Source organism: Caretta caretta, chromosome 7, assembly GCF_965140235.1.
Source record: "Caretta caretta isolate rCarCar2 chromosome 7, rCarCar1.hap1, whole genome shotgun sequence".
Lineage (NCBI taxonomy): Eukaryota > Metazoa > Chordata > Testudines > Cheloniidae > Caretta > Caretta caretta.
In genome coordinates, this window is record NC_134212.1 from 43272104 (window position 1) to 43286775 (window position 14672).

At 40.6% G+C, this 14672-nt stretch overlaps 1 protein-coding gene across 3 annotated transcripts in view; it reads left to right on the plus strand.

Annotated features, from left to right (window-relative positions):
- SFMBT1 (Scm like with four mbt domains 1) overlaps positions 1 to 14672 on the plus strand; it is a 156411-nt gene that overhangs the window by 112809 nt on the left and 28930 nt on the right. For all 3 annotated transcript variants that reach the window (XM_075130570.1, XM_075130569.1, XM_048857129.2), the window contains 7 exons: positions 359 to 509; positions 2840 to 2922; positions 4457 to 4583; positions 6431 to 6544; positions 7850 to 7892; positions 9234 to 9298; positions 11950 to 12089. In XM_075130570.1, coding sequence (XP_074986671.1) covers positions 359 to 509; positions 2840 to 2922; positions 4457 to 4583; positions 6431 to 6544; positions 7850 to 7892; positions 9234 to 9298; positions 11950 to 12089 — 723 coding nt within the window. The remainder of the gene's footprint in view (positions 1 to 358; positions 510 to 2839; positions 2923 to 4456; positions 4584 to 6430; positions 6545 to 7849; positions 7893 to 9233; positions 9299 to 11949; positions 12090 to 14672) is intronic.

Genomic DNA, 14672 nt, shown 5'->3' on the forward strand with positions numbered 1-14672 from the left:
AAAAAGAAACAAATTAAGTTACCTTAATATGGATTGTTTTGATGAGCCCATTTTTATTTACTTGGAGTCATATAGCTCTCTCTGCAATTACTTATTGCTAGCTATTTATCACCTCATTTGTCTTTAAGTGCCTATAAATTGACTGCTTTATTAATTGTTCTATTACATTTCCAGATATTATCGTGCAGTCTGCTGGTCTGTGATTCTGTAAATCATCCTGTCTTTTTTTCTTATCCCTCTAATATTTGCAAATGCAGAATTTGGAAAATACCTGACAGTAGATTAGCCTTCAAAAATTAAGATATTGTATCTGCTACCCTAAGGCCATCTCTCTGTCTCTTTTTGGATAACTTTGCAGGTGTTCAATGAAAAATATTTCTTGGTAGAAATTGATGACTTGCGACCAGAATGCAAAACCAGCCGGTCATACGTTTGTCATGTCAACAGTACTGGTATCTTTCCTGTGCAGTGGAGTCTGAAAAATGGTTTGCATCTCAGCCCTCCACCAGGTATATGTCTGTATTTTTGTCTCACTCACTGAAGTAGGCCTCTTTGAAAGTGAGAGATTATTATTCCTCAGTGCACTGTGTTAAAAATCTACAAGCTGGGACAGCATTTTTGCAGAAGAGATGTCTGTTACCGGCAGGAGGAAGGGAAAGATCCAAATTCAAGGAAGCAGCAGCACTAAGCTGGTGGAGTCTGGTCTTCTCATGGAGATGTACTTGGGTTTGAGGGCTGTAGGCACCCCATGCTTTTCTTGGAATGAAAGCATATGGTTAGCCTTGGAGGAAGCATGCATTCCAGGGTGCAGGGAGTTAGTGAGCTATAGCCTCACTTCCTGGGATATCAGATTGCTGTAGCCAGGACAGTGGCTGTTGAATTTTCTTCTTCTTCATCCTGCCTGTTCAGCTTTATTTTCTCACTCCCCAAGTGTCCAATGATGAAAATGTGTAGGGAAGAGGGCAAAGATCTTAAGGTTTTATACTGCCACCCCTCACCATAGTGTCTGAGCTTCATTTTAGCATTTCACTGGTTAATAGGAGCAGAAAGTGAAATGAGGTTTGCCTCTTCCCTTCCTTTAAACTAGGTGTACTAAGGTACTGTGGCCAAAGCAGCACTGCTCTTCCAGCCATCTAACTCCCCAGGGCTGTATTCAGAGACCATTAAAAGGTTTCAGGCTTCTCTTCGAAGCAGCACCCACAGAAATGGTGTCTCCTCTAGAGGAAATGTGGTGCCTTCGAGATTCCTATTAGACATAGCTTTGTCTGACACAATAGAAAAAACCTAAATAGCCCCTGTCTTGGTTAATCCCAGGAGAGGTTAGATGGAATTACTGCAATTTAACACGAAACAGTGTCATAGATGCTGTTTCATGTGTAGCTTTTTATCTTTTATAAATTCCTAAACCCCAGTCATGGTACTACTCTGTACCATGCTGTCCACTTCGAAGAAGTATTACAGCAGTTCTATAGTTCTTCTGTTGCTCAAACCCTGCTATTTGCAATCACATGCAGTATCCTATGCAGGCAGAATAGCATAACAGTGCAGTTTCTTGGTCCCTGCTTCCCTTCCTCTATGTTCATCTTGTTTAGACAGAATACAGGAGAAGGGAATATCTGCTCCAAGAAGAAACTCTTTTGCCTGGGTACTGGAGATTTTGGACTCAGAGCTCCCTACAGCTCTGCATTAAGGCTCCCATATCCCAAATTAATATAGATTTATTATAACAATAATTATGGAGTAACAAAATAGATTATCAAAACTTTTTTATGAAAGATTAACTACGATGCTTAATGGCTACATAATGGATTTGCATAGTGATTCATCCTCATCACACTACACTAATCGCCATTTATTTAATATACAGTACATCAGTGCCTAGCAAATTTAAGGCACTATGTAAATAATGACTTCTATTAAATCTTAAGTCTTTCTGGATTACAACCCTTCATTTAAAAGTGAGAGTCTCTTCAGCTGTGCAGTCTAATCTTGTGGGACACCTTTCAAGGAGTCCTCATGCATTCTCCAGAATGTGGTCAACCTGCAGTAACATGTTCTGGTTAATGCCCTCTCATACCTAGCATGTCCTAACTATCTCCAAGCAGACAGTCTCTAAAGAGAAACGAAGACCCAGATTTTTAAAGGTATTTAGGTGTTGCTGCACTCAGTGTTGCAACACCAAACTGTGATAGGAGCCTACACCTCATTTTCAAAAGGGATCTAGGCAAGCGTCTAAGATGCAGTTGAACATATCGCAGTACAGCTTCAATTGTAATAACAGAGAAGCTAATGCCAGGACATTGTAAACTTCGTCTTTGCTGCAGTGTTATCTCCTACGGAGTTAGCGGCAAATAACACTTGAACAGCATAGAGTGTTTCCATTAGCAGCATAGAGTAACTGAGTTCTCCCTGCATTACTAGCTCCGGTGTTAGCCGCACTCAAACTTCAAAAAACACCGCCTGACAAGCCAGCTAGTTTGAGTTTAAAGCAATACTTATCTTGGCTAGAGACTTGTGTGTGTGAACGGGAGTCAGGTAGGGGCAGCACTCGAGTTATACCTTGAGCTAACGCTGCAGTGAAGACAAACTCTCAAGCAGTAGGGCATAACTTAAAACATGCAAAACCACCCAGGGCCTGATCCTGAGTTGCTTGCTTGGCAAAGCTCCTATATTCTGTGAGAGTGGTGCTGGATTAGGCCTTTCATTGGACTGTGCAGCCCACAGGCCCCAATTGGGAATTAAATCATCCATATCTTGGATAATGCAAGCATTTGGTTGACTGGAGTCATCTGTTTGGTGTAATACAATTAAGCAACCACTTTGCTTGCTCTTTGCTCAGGTTATCCCGGGCAGGACTTTGATTGGGCAGACTACCTCAAACAGTGCGGTGCTGAGGCTGCTCCCCAGAGCTGCTTTCCTTTGGTAAGCTTTTCTAGAATAACGCTTTTTCCTGTACTGGTGGCTACTCCTCATGATGTCCACTTACATAAACAACACCCTTGCTTCTTGTGATTGTTACAGGGACACACAATGCTTTTGACCCTGTGACCTAAACAGCGCTCATAGTTGTTCATGGAACAGAAGTGTCTAGAGAATGTAATAAAGGTGAACTGAAGTGTTTGTGCAAAAAAGTCAGAGTTCCCAGATTAACAGATTACAGTGGCAGTGTGAATCTAACGTAAAAGGCCATTTCACATGAGATGTAACTGTCCATGGAATCACTGCCACTGCACTGGTCTTTCATGTGTGCATCTATGTTAAAATGGTACCCTTCCCCTGCTCAACCCTTGCCACCTATCTAGGGTTTTTTTTCCCCACTCTTCTTCCTTAACTGTAATTATGATTTGACTTGAAAATTCAATAAAATGTTCCAATGGGAAAAAATTATGAGCTAATTTTAAAAGTAAACTGCTAAGACTTGAGTTTGGGTTTTGTCATTCTGTACCACAGTGGTGGTATTACTAGCTGAACACTTTGTGAAAGCAGCACCAGAGGGCTGTTTTCTTAACCCTTGCCAACCCTCTCTCTGGAAAATATTGAGGCAGATGTAGTCATCAGGGAAACACTCAAACTTCCTGGTTTAGAAAAGGGGGATGCTGGCAAAGCTTTTCTTTTCATCTTATCCTCCTCTTGCCCTCTCTCCTCAGTGTCTGAAAATACAGACTCTGGGCTTTTCTGAGAGGAGTGGGTTGGGAGGTTCTGGGGATGACTGTAGGGCATCTTTTACTAATTGATAATACTTAGCCCTGCCTTACAGGGGACAAGAAGACCTCTTGAGGTACCTTACAGTCCTACAATTCTATGATTCAGATAAGTGTTGTAAGTAGGGAGGGAAATAACATAAAACCACTTTTTTTTCCCCACCAGAAAAGCCTGCCTTGCTGTCTGCAGTACCTAGTATCCATTTAGATGAGGAAGGAAATTTAATTGGGATTTAGTGCAGCTGGGATTGTCATGGGTGCTGTTTTTTTGTTGTTGTTTTTTTAAAGGGCTTTCCTAATTATTATAATGGAAAAAGGCAGACTGAGGTTGCCTTCTGCCTGTCAGTCTAATTATTTCAGTTTGCTAGCTACTGATGTTTCACTTGCAGGTAAATAACTGGGAGGAGTTTCTTGATTCTAGTTTTGGTTAAATCTCTGTCAGTGAGTCTCTCAGCTGAACTTTTCTCATGCTCCAATGCAAATGCAACCCTATGTGAGTGCGTCATTACATGCTATTCTGCCTTGCTTCTCTGAAATTCCCTTTAACCTGAAGTACGGTTACATATTCAGATGTGTTAATTACACTGAAAATTCTTTATGAATCCTTGATTACCCACATGAGTTTGCAGTCCCCCATCATGGTCATGTAATCCAGTTTGTATGTTTTAGTCCTCCACATGGCTGTTTACATCTGATAGGCTGGTAAATTCACATATTTTCTCCAAACATCCCTTGATCTGTCATCTTTTTATTAGCTAACTTCCAACCATGGATTTAAAGAGAACATGAAACTTGAGGCTGTGAACCCTGCTGATCCAGGGGAAATTTGCATTGCCACAGTCACCAAGGTGAAAGAGTCCTACCTTTGGCTTCAATTGGAGGGTAAGTGCCCCTTAAGAGAACAGGAGGCTTGTCCCGCTCTGACCTTGCCACAAATCATGTTAGTACACCAGTCTCACCTGGAGATTGATGGATTGGTCATAAATCATCAGCCACAGACACTTTCTGCTAAAAATGGCCAGCAAATCCTTGTCTTCTGTAATTGAAGGATGATATTGTTAGCCCTTTCTCTTGCTCCTCTCCTAGTTTTTAAGATTTAAAATGGCAGCGTTCACTTATCTTGGGGTTAAAATCACCCCATGCAGAGAGTTGGCACAAATCACTGTGTAAATCTATTTTCAGCATTATTCTCAGAAAATAAATAAATAAATAAATAAATTCTGGGACTTAAGTGGAGCATGGGCCTTGTGGTATCTCTCTGCACAGGGGGTGACTTTCACTTAAGTGAAGGTTTTACCCAAGCTCAGCAGCATGACACCTGGAGGAAATAATTTGCAGCAGAAAATCTAACAAGATAGAGCTGGCCTTTGCATGCTTCTTTATATTCCTTTTATTTTTCAGTAGAACTTCAAAGATATGAACACCAGAGTTACAGACTTACCAGACACCCTATGGAACTGGAGGTCCTCAATCAGGCAGCAGTACAGACCAAAAAAAATAAAAGCAAATACTGTACTGCCTCAGGGCTTTAGCGAGGGAGGGCAGGGGCTGCAGCCATGGCAGGGGAGAGGTCAGGGCTCTGGGCTGGGTGGGGAGTCTCGGGGCTTCTGACCCTCACAGCACTAGGATTCAGGGCTTTAGATGGGGTAGGGGGAGCACTGGCCCCGCAGCTCTGCTCCTGGTTTCCAGTTTCATGGGGGTGCTGGGGCTCAGGGGTTCAGCCCCGCGTCTCTGTTCCTGGCTTCAGCCCTGTGGGGGGTGCTGGGGCTTTAGCTATGAGGGGAGCACCAGTTTCAGCCCCAGCACTCCTCCCATAGCTAAAGCCCCGAGCCCTGGTGTGGTCCTACCCTCCCCCCAGCGCTCCCCCCAGGTCTAAAGCACTGAGCGCCAGTGCTCCCGTGGGGCAGAAGCCCCGAGCCCTGGCGCCCCAAGAGTCCGAAGCCCGGACTCCCATCCTCTCCCCACCCCGTTTTGCAGCTGCAGTCCCAACCCCCCGGGTGGCTGACATCCATAACCTCTTCTTCAGATTTCAGAGTAACAGCCATGTTAGTCTGTATTCGCAAAAAGAAAAGGAGTACTTGTGGCACCTTAGAGACTAACCAATTTATTTGAGCGTAAGCTTTTGTGAGCTACAGCTCACTTCAGTATGCATCCGATGAAGTGAGCTGTAGCTCACGAAAGCTTATGCTCAGATAAATTGGTTAGTCTCTAAGGTGCCACAAGTACTCCTTTTCTCTTCTTCAGAGTTACGGAACATTTCAGAGTTACGGGCAGCCTCCATTCCCATGGTATCCATAACATTGACGTTCTACTGTATTCTTCTTAGCGTATGAACAACATGCTTCAAGTGGCACGTGACTAGGATTCATCACCGAATTTGGTCTGCTAGTTGAATCATTAGCTTCCCTGCCCTGGGCCAGGTACTGACGAGGAACATGACGTGAACACCGATCCATGCCCCCCTTCATTTTATTTAAAGATTTTATATAAAGGTTCATTTACTATGCATTGTGCTACTCTGCTGAATGAAAGATGACAAACTCCTCCTTTCCCAGCTTTTAGAAGTGAACAAATAAAATCAGGAAATAGTTGCTGATAAATGAAGGAAGGGGAAAATACTAAACCAGTGGCACTATTTTGCAATCACGTTGACATACAGATAGCAGGTCCCAATGCAGAATTTTGAAAACTGCTGTTTCGGTTACATTTTGCTTCTTTTAACTGAACAGGCTCCAAAAAGCCAGTTCCTGAATGCATAACGAGTGTGGAATCGATGAATATATTTCCAGTGGGTTGGTGTGAGACCAGTGGATTCCAGCTCAGACCTCCTCGCAGAGCAATAGGTACCAGTTCTGTTCTCTTTGTAAATTACTAGCAGTCAAGGTGGGGATGGAAAGTCTTTGAAGCTCTAACAAGTGCATCTACTGCAGAATTATCCCCATCATACATCATGAAACTACAAATGAAAGTGTCATCTCATTTTTTAAAATGTATGCAATTACTAGTGTCTGCATAAAATAGGAACATGTAATATTTTTAGGAACCTTTCACTTGCAAAGGGTGGGGTGAAAAGCGAGACACAGTACAGACTTGTACATTCATATACTTCATATGCATTATGCAGTGCAAAATGACTAGGAATACAGTAGTACGGGCAGCGTACAACCCTTATAGTCCATTCAGAATGAGATTTAAAGTAATGCAAGGGGCATATCAAAGGGGTGTCCCCCAGCAACACTACTCTTGATTGCAACACAGTTTGTGTATAAAATACATAGCAATCTCAAACTGGTCAGTCAGTCAGTCCATAAAGGCAGTTCATGTAGCTTTAAATTCATCATTCTGTTGAACAGTTCTTCGAGGTGTCTAGTTTCTCCAAGCACAAGCGTAGGCCCATGTTCACTAAATCCACGTGTCTGTCTTTCTGTTATAGCAGAATTGTTTTCACTATAGCAAATGCCTGGATTGTAACCTGTATTGGTAGTTGAACACTGCACTTAACATGTAGCTATTTTTATATAACTTCACAGCATTATCTTGGTCACATCACCTTCTCTAGAACTTCTTGGTGACATTAGATTGCCCAGTTAGACCTGTAAAATACTCAGATACCACAGTATTGATGGGTGAGAGAGAAGGCAGGCATGCAGATTTATTTCTTTTTGGCTGTTAAACATACTTTGATGACTGGCCTGAAAAGTACAAGTTTGTGAAGAAGATGGTTCTGTGCACAAAAGCTGAGATTTTCACAGCTGGCTAGGGGATCTGATGCCCAACTTTCGTTAATTTCAGTGAAAATAGGGTATGCAAATCCCCTAAACATTTTTGGATAATCTCAGCCCAGATGACTGGTATAAACCTTGTATCGGAAGGGTAGCCATGTTAGTCTGTATCCACAAAAACAAGGAGGAGTCAACCAGACTTGTCCTTGTTTCGGTATAAACTTTGTGTCAGCTGTTAAATGATTGCAGCAATTTTTGCATGTAGATACCTTTGTCTTAAAACTTAGAGGAAGTGCTGCCATAAAAAATATTTTGTAATGGAAGTTTAACTTGCTTGGCTTTTTTTTTTTTTTTAATTTATTTATTCATTAAATCAATCAATCCTTTCCCTTCTCCTCCTCCTCCCCCCCCAATCTGGATTTACAGTGAACAAACAGAGGAAAATTGCTGTGGTTCAACCAGAGAAACAGTAAGTAACAAGTTTTGTACTATTATTATTTCTTATTATTATTATTTATTATTATAATCCTTGTGGATGGTGATTTGTCTTTGCAACTTTGGTTTCATAGAAAAGGGACAGTGAAGTTTGTCAGGCTTGAGTTTATACCTATACTTAATTCCCACTGATTTTGAAAAACAATCTCTGCCCTTCTGAAATGAGAGCTACAGCACTGTTCAAGGACACTCTTTATGAGTGGGAAGCTGGGATTTTAACAGTTTAGTGCATATAGACTGCACTGATGGTTAATAGATCATCTCACTCTGGGATTTTAATTGTTGCTTCATCCCTTGTTTTAAGGAGCTGAGCCATCTTCCAGTATTGGAGGACACTTAGGGTTTTTTGCTGTCTAAAAATATTTGTCAGCATTGTCATCATGTGGATTTCATGATGGAAGCCTTAAACTACTGTAGTGGTTATCCTAAGTTGGGATGATTGCTTTAACTCTTTTCAGTTCATTTTCAGATTCATTCTCCCTTCAGAGCACACAGCCACCTTCATTAGTGTTAATGTGAGTGCCGTGTACATGTGCTCTGAGGAACAGAATCTGACTTCCTTAGTGTTCTGTTGTGCAATTGAGATTTCCACATTATTTGATAGGAACGTTCAGCTGTTCTGTGTGAGAGCCCTCATTCAAATAGTGTGCAGCTAGTGTGTTCCTCCACAGTTGGCGTTGTATTACATGAGATGCTTACCAGATTGAAAAAGGAGAGAAAAGTGGGAGGAAAAAATAGTTCAAATAGAGACCATCCTTGTGTTCTCATCTTCAAAGGCTTTGTGAAACTATGTAGCATGAGCTTGTTCAAGTGACACATACAATGGATCTCCCTACAGTTAGTCTTGCTGATCTTGATATCATTGCAGGTATCGGATTTTACATGGTTGGACATCCCAATACTTGGTCCACTGTTTTCAGTAAAATAGACTCTCCTAACATGCCAAGCCACCTGTTTTTTAAATGGGGCCATTAGAAGTGTTTTTTAGTTTTTTGTTTGAATCCACATCTTTTCAAACGTGAAATGTAAAAACTGTGATGGTGTCTCCATGATGGAGTGGGCTGTGTTACCAAGCACCTTTGACACACCTGGCTTTTTCAAACAAGGGAAGAACACCACTGGCATAGAGCTGAGCTAGATCAACACAATTGCCTCTTCCTACAGCCTGAGTAAAGTTGTTAAATATTACAAAGATAATTGAAACCTTAGGCTTGACACACTAAGTTGGGAGTGAGAAAGGACCTAGCCTTTTCGCAATCAAGATGTTGATGTATCAACCTTGGTCTCTTTCCCAACCTCCTCTCTCCCATTTCAGAATTTTGTCTTCAAGGACTGTCCATGAGAGGCTGAAGAACCAGGAACTGAATTCCACTGACTCAGGTAAGCATCTTGTTTGTTGGGTTAAGAAGGTGTGAGAGTTCTGTATCTTTATGGCATAATTGTCCAGCTGCTTAGTAACTTCAGCAGTCCTGAATTAGTACAATAGGGTAAAAACTTTTCCGAAGGATAATCTTTCAAATGGCAAGGAAGACTTAACTTCAGAACAGCATACAATTACTGCTGCACATGGTACAATGAGAACATGTTGTCTTGATGCTGGAAGTTGGATTACTGTACCACTTAATCTTTTCTCCCACCAGTGTATGTGCTGGGAGCACCTGGAGCCAAAATATTTAGTCTTAACCCAGTTGTTTACAAAACACTTTCCTCTAAGCTATATAAGTGGTATATATACCTGTAAATCCCATATGCTGTGAGTGGGAAGGAAATTAATTCATGTCTAAGCATCCCCCAACAAAAATGTTTTAAAATAATATTGAGAGATACATAAAACTGTGACACTTGGGTTGGGCTATTATAACAAACACGTCATACTCCACACCGAACTGTTAGAATACTATACTGATGTGCAGGTTTGTTTGTCTTTGTGATAACTTGATCATCAGTCTAAAGCAAGACTGTTCAAAGTGTAAAATAACTCATGTGCCAAATGGCAAAATCTGCTCATTTTCTAAAGTGTTGAAAGAATGTATACAAGTACATCTGCTGATGAAACAGCTATACAATTCTATCCGTATAGCATCTAATCCTAAATTGCTCTGTTTCCCACACAGTAAAATGCATGTCTAAGGCTGTACCACTTTGCATATTAATTGGTTTTAAAATGGAGATATAATGTCATTTCATCTGTTTGTCAGTTTATAAACCACTGGAATTATGGCCTTTTTAGATTAAAGTGCTTTTCAATCAAAATTATAGGACTACAAGCGTAAAATTACTTTACTTTTTATATTTATTTATACATCCATAAATATATTGCATCCATATATAGCAGCTTAAATTCTGAAGGATGCCAAGGTGTTTTACAGACTTCAACTGACATGCAAACTAAAAACAAGGATTACTTTGGCAACATTAAAGTGTAGCAACTGCTGGTGGAAAAAACAGCAGTTGTATAATATTGCTTTGCATTGTTAAACAGTTTAGGATAGGAAGTAGCAAATAGCTTTTCTGCTTGAAACTGCAAGGGGAATTTGGGGAGCAGTAATTACTGCACTTGAAATTTGTCCAGAACTCTGCTGCTTGATTTACTTATCTTCTCCAATTATATCAGGTGGCTATGACCTTTGGGGTTTTTTCCCCCCTCCAACTGCATAGTTTCCCTTTAGAATCAGGCTTACTTAGAAGAAAGAAAATCTCCCGTTAAATCACCAGCACCATTTCCTTCAGTACGTTGGAGTTCCTTTGTGGACTGCCCCAGGTGCTGACCCACTGTGACCCTGCCTTGCTTGTTCTAACACCTTCCCAGAAGAAGATAGCATGGGTGCAGGTCATAGACTTGCATGAGATGTAATATATAATCTCATACCATACGTTGCAGAGCCACACACTAGTGTAGGTTTGTCATACTTCTATGCCCATTTCACCTGTATAATGCCCTCCAATCCACCTCCACCGGGACTTCCAAAGTTTCAAACATCTGAAGAACTTTAAATAGCCAGCTTTTGATTTATGTTTTTGTAATAAATTTACCACAGAAATGTTTCCAGACTGTTCCTTTATCCCCTTTCAACTCCTCCCTCTTTGAACAATATTAGATTTCCCCAAAATGACAATGGCCATAGGTCTCTGACACCAAGTGATCAGGACCAATGACTAGCAGTAAGTTCCAGTATTTTCCATCAGGACTAGAAATGTGTGCTTTATACCTTTTGGAAAGGGAAACTGCCTGCTTTTAATGTGGTTGTATCCTATACTTCTAGCCCTTTTCAAGAAACCTCTAAAACTGAATTGGTGGTAACTTGCATATCTTTCTGCGTCTAAAGTTAGGTACCTTGTTAACTCTATCTAGTATAAGGCTTTTGAAAGGGTATGCATTCTGGAACCTTTTAAAAATGACCTAAAATAGCAAATTCTTATGTCTGCTTTTTATAAAAATGCTATGGCTCAAAAAAGCGCTGTGAATTCCAGTGGAAAGTTGGTAATCTGCTATTTTTAATGGCCTGAAACTCCCATCTCTAGCCTGGATAAGAAGACATGTGACCTTAAGGCTGTAGCTGGTCTGGGAATGAATATTCCCTGTTGTGGGCCTCCGAACATGGACACTTTGTAGGCAAAGGAGGCAACCTTTCTCTTGCTGATTCCCCCCCCCCCCCAAGTGTTTTTTGCTGCTTAGAATGTTAGAAGTAGCTGCAGAGAATGGATCACTGGCAGAGCACAGATGAGGTGGGCAGTCAAAGGCTCATGATAAATTGCATAGCTGTGTGACTGGATTTATTTTTGGGCTCACTTTGTTATATGGATATTGCCAATACATAAACGGGATGTGACTATGCGTGTAAAATACAAGAAGTACATCTCAGCAACGTCAATTACGGGCAATGCTATAGCTGCAAATGTGACACTTTAACTCCCAAAATGTATGTGGCTTAAACTATTTTACAAAATATTAAGCTTTTTGAGAAGCCAGTCTTGGCTGGGGAGATTGCATTGCATGATCTAAATCTTTGCTGCTGATTTTCATTTCTCAGTTGTAATTAATGGAAAGTACTGCTGTCCAAAAATCTACTTCAACCACCGGTGCTTCTCAGGGCCTTACCTTAACAAAGGGAGAATTGCAGAGCTGCCTCAGTCCGTGGGACCTGGGAACTGCGTTCTTGTCCTTAAAGAGGTGAGAGGATTATGAGTGTGTGGCTGTGTGTATAGTACTGCATATTAAACTCCAGAGTGACTCTCTAATTAGAGATAGGTAATGGACTAATCAGTATAAGGCAAGGGTTCTCAAATAGGGGGTTGGGACCCCTCAGGGGGTTGCGAGGTTATTACATGGGGGGTTGCAAGCTGTCAACCTCCACCCCAAATCCCTCTTTGTCTCCAGCATTTATAATGGTGTTAAAATTAAAAACACATTTTTATATATTTAATTTAATCAGAGGCTTGCTATGTGAAAGGAGTCACCAGTACAAAAGTTTGAGAACCACTGATATAAGGGAATGATTATTGTTGGTGAGTGTTCTATTTCTTGTCTAAAATTAAGCATAAGGTATTGAGTGGTTAGAGATTTGGTAAAATACCTCTGATCCACTAGAGATGTAATCATTTCATTATTATTGCATTTCTTATTTTTGTGTCAAGTAAACCCTAATTAACACTACTGAAAACTACCAGCTGATGTTAGAATAGTTCAGCCCTATTAAAATCCCTATAATATCCAATTAGTTCATAGTATTTTAGCACTTTTTTTTTCTTTGTGCAAAAAAAAAAAAAGCATTTCAAGCAGCCCAAAAAGCTGCTGTGGTCTATTGTGTTGTGTTGGAATATGTGAAATATGGTTTCTGTCCTATGAAAAAAAGTAGAGCGGTGCAAAATATTCCCAACTGAATGGGAAAGCTGTCTTTTTTTTTAAATAGTTCTTTGTATTTTGTTGCAGATACTTAATTGGGCCTATGTCTGTGCAAATCTGCCAGATTCATGACTTTTTCACTCACAGGGAGCATTGTGAGTGAAAATGGATACATTTTCCAATTGAAAACTGCCTCTTTTCAAGAAAATATTACACAGCAAATCACATGAAAATATCTCTTCTGACAATAGTCATTTTGCTGAATTTTCCGCAACAATATGTCTGGGGTACGATATCTCCTGAAACGAAATGGTGAATGTTTTTTTTCTTGGGAAGTTCCTCGAAAATATTTTTCCCACTTCAGCACAACTCTCCCAAAATGAATAGAATGTGGGTTAAGTGTGGGAGTTAACTCTCAGTCCTCTGCTTTATTGCATCAAACAAAAAATCAGGAAGCAAAGATCATAGGGAAGACTTTCTCAAGCCTCTTGTGACAGCCACTTCTAAGTTTGATTTTAATGGAAAATTCAAACCATGCCATGTATAAAAATCACGGTAGTCTTGCATACACTAGGAAAATCTGTAAGCATTTTCCTGTCCTTTGATGACAGCCAAGATGGTGGTCAAAAGACCTGAACCCCAGCTACAACTTCTACCATTGTTATCATTTGCAGAGTTGCACCACTGCAGAAATGTACGTTTTTCTGATGCATATCAACTTTCTCTGTGTGTGTGAACAATTTGCATGAACTGGAGGTTTAAAAAAAAAAAAAAAAGAGTAAGCCACAGTTGAATACTGTAGCTGAGTTTTCAGAGTTAGATAAACTAATACCCTCAATAAACTTGCAGCTAAGCAGGTTAAAAATAATCAAATTGTATGCTTTGGGTGTAAGGTGACTGCCATGAGTCTTGGTTAATTGTAACTTAGGGTGTACAGTTGGCCAGGCAGCTTTATGGGGGCACAGGAGTCTCCTTCCTCTGAAGCATATGGCATCAGCAACTGCCCAAGGCAGGATGCTGGCTTTGATGAACCATTGGTTTGATCTGTCATGACAAATCTGTATTCCTGTGAGAAAGCACCAGATTATAGAAGCTGCCTCTGGGAGGGACCTTTGTTGCATGTTAAATGTCATTAATGGGTGTTTGTTTTTGTTTTTGTTTTTTTTTAAGTAGTAGCTTTTGTGCTCATTGAGTAGAGAAATGGTGTTCTCTCATGGACAGAATATGGTACAAATGCACAAGATCCTTTGTGGAGGAGCTTTTGCATCCTTTCTAGGAGTGATGATCCTTGGTTTGTCTCTTCACTTGTTAAACTGCAAATGTTGCTAGCTCTTCCCACGTTGGATTCTGTTATGTTGATACAGATGTTTCATTTCGTAGAGGGTGAATTGAATAGTTTAATTTGCTTCACTATGGACTTCTACAGCTCTTTTGAGCAAGGCTCGGGGTACTCCACAGCAAGCTGAGCCTAGATATACAGCAAGGCTTCTGGATTCTGCAGTACCCCCAGTGTGGCAGACTGGAAATTCTGTGGCAGCTTCGTTTAAATTAAAAAAAAGGCCTGACTTTCAGAAGTGCTGATGAATACCCACAAATACTACCAAAGTCAGTAGCAGCTACAGGTGTTCAGCGTCTTTGAAAATGCATCCAAGAGTTGAATTACAAAAATGACTACTACAATCAATATAGTACCCCTTGTGTTTATATTGATGTGCTCAATATATTTTATCCTGCCCCTCATTTTTGGTTTTAGATGTTTCTGAGTTTTGAGCTGATGCATATAATCACCTTGAAGAAGCTGATGGGGTAAAGCTGGAGATTTGGCAAATTGAGGCCTTTGACACCTGGGAATGTGTTTGGAAGTGGTTTGGGTCTGTAGGGATAAACATCGTATCTAGATCTTTCTGCTAA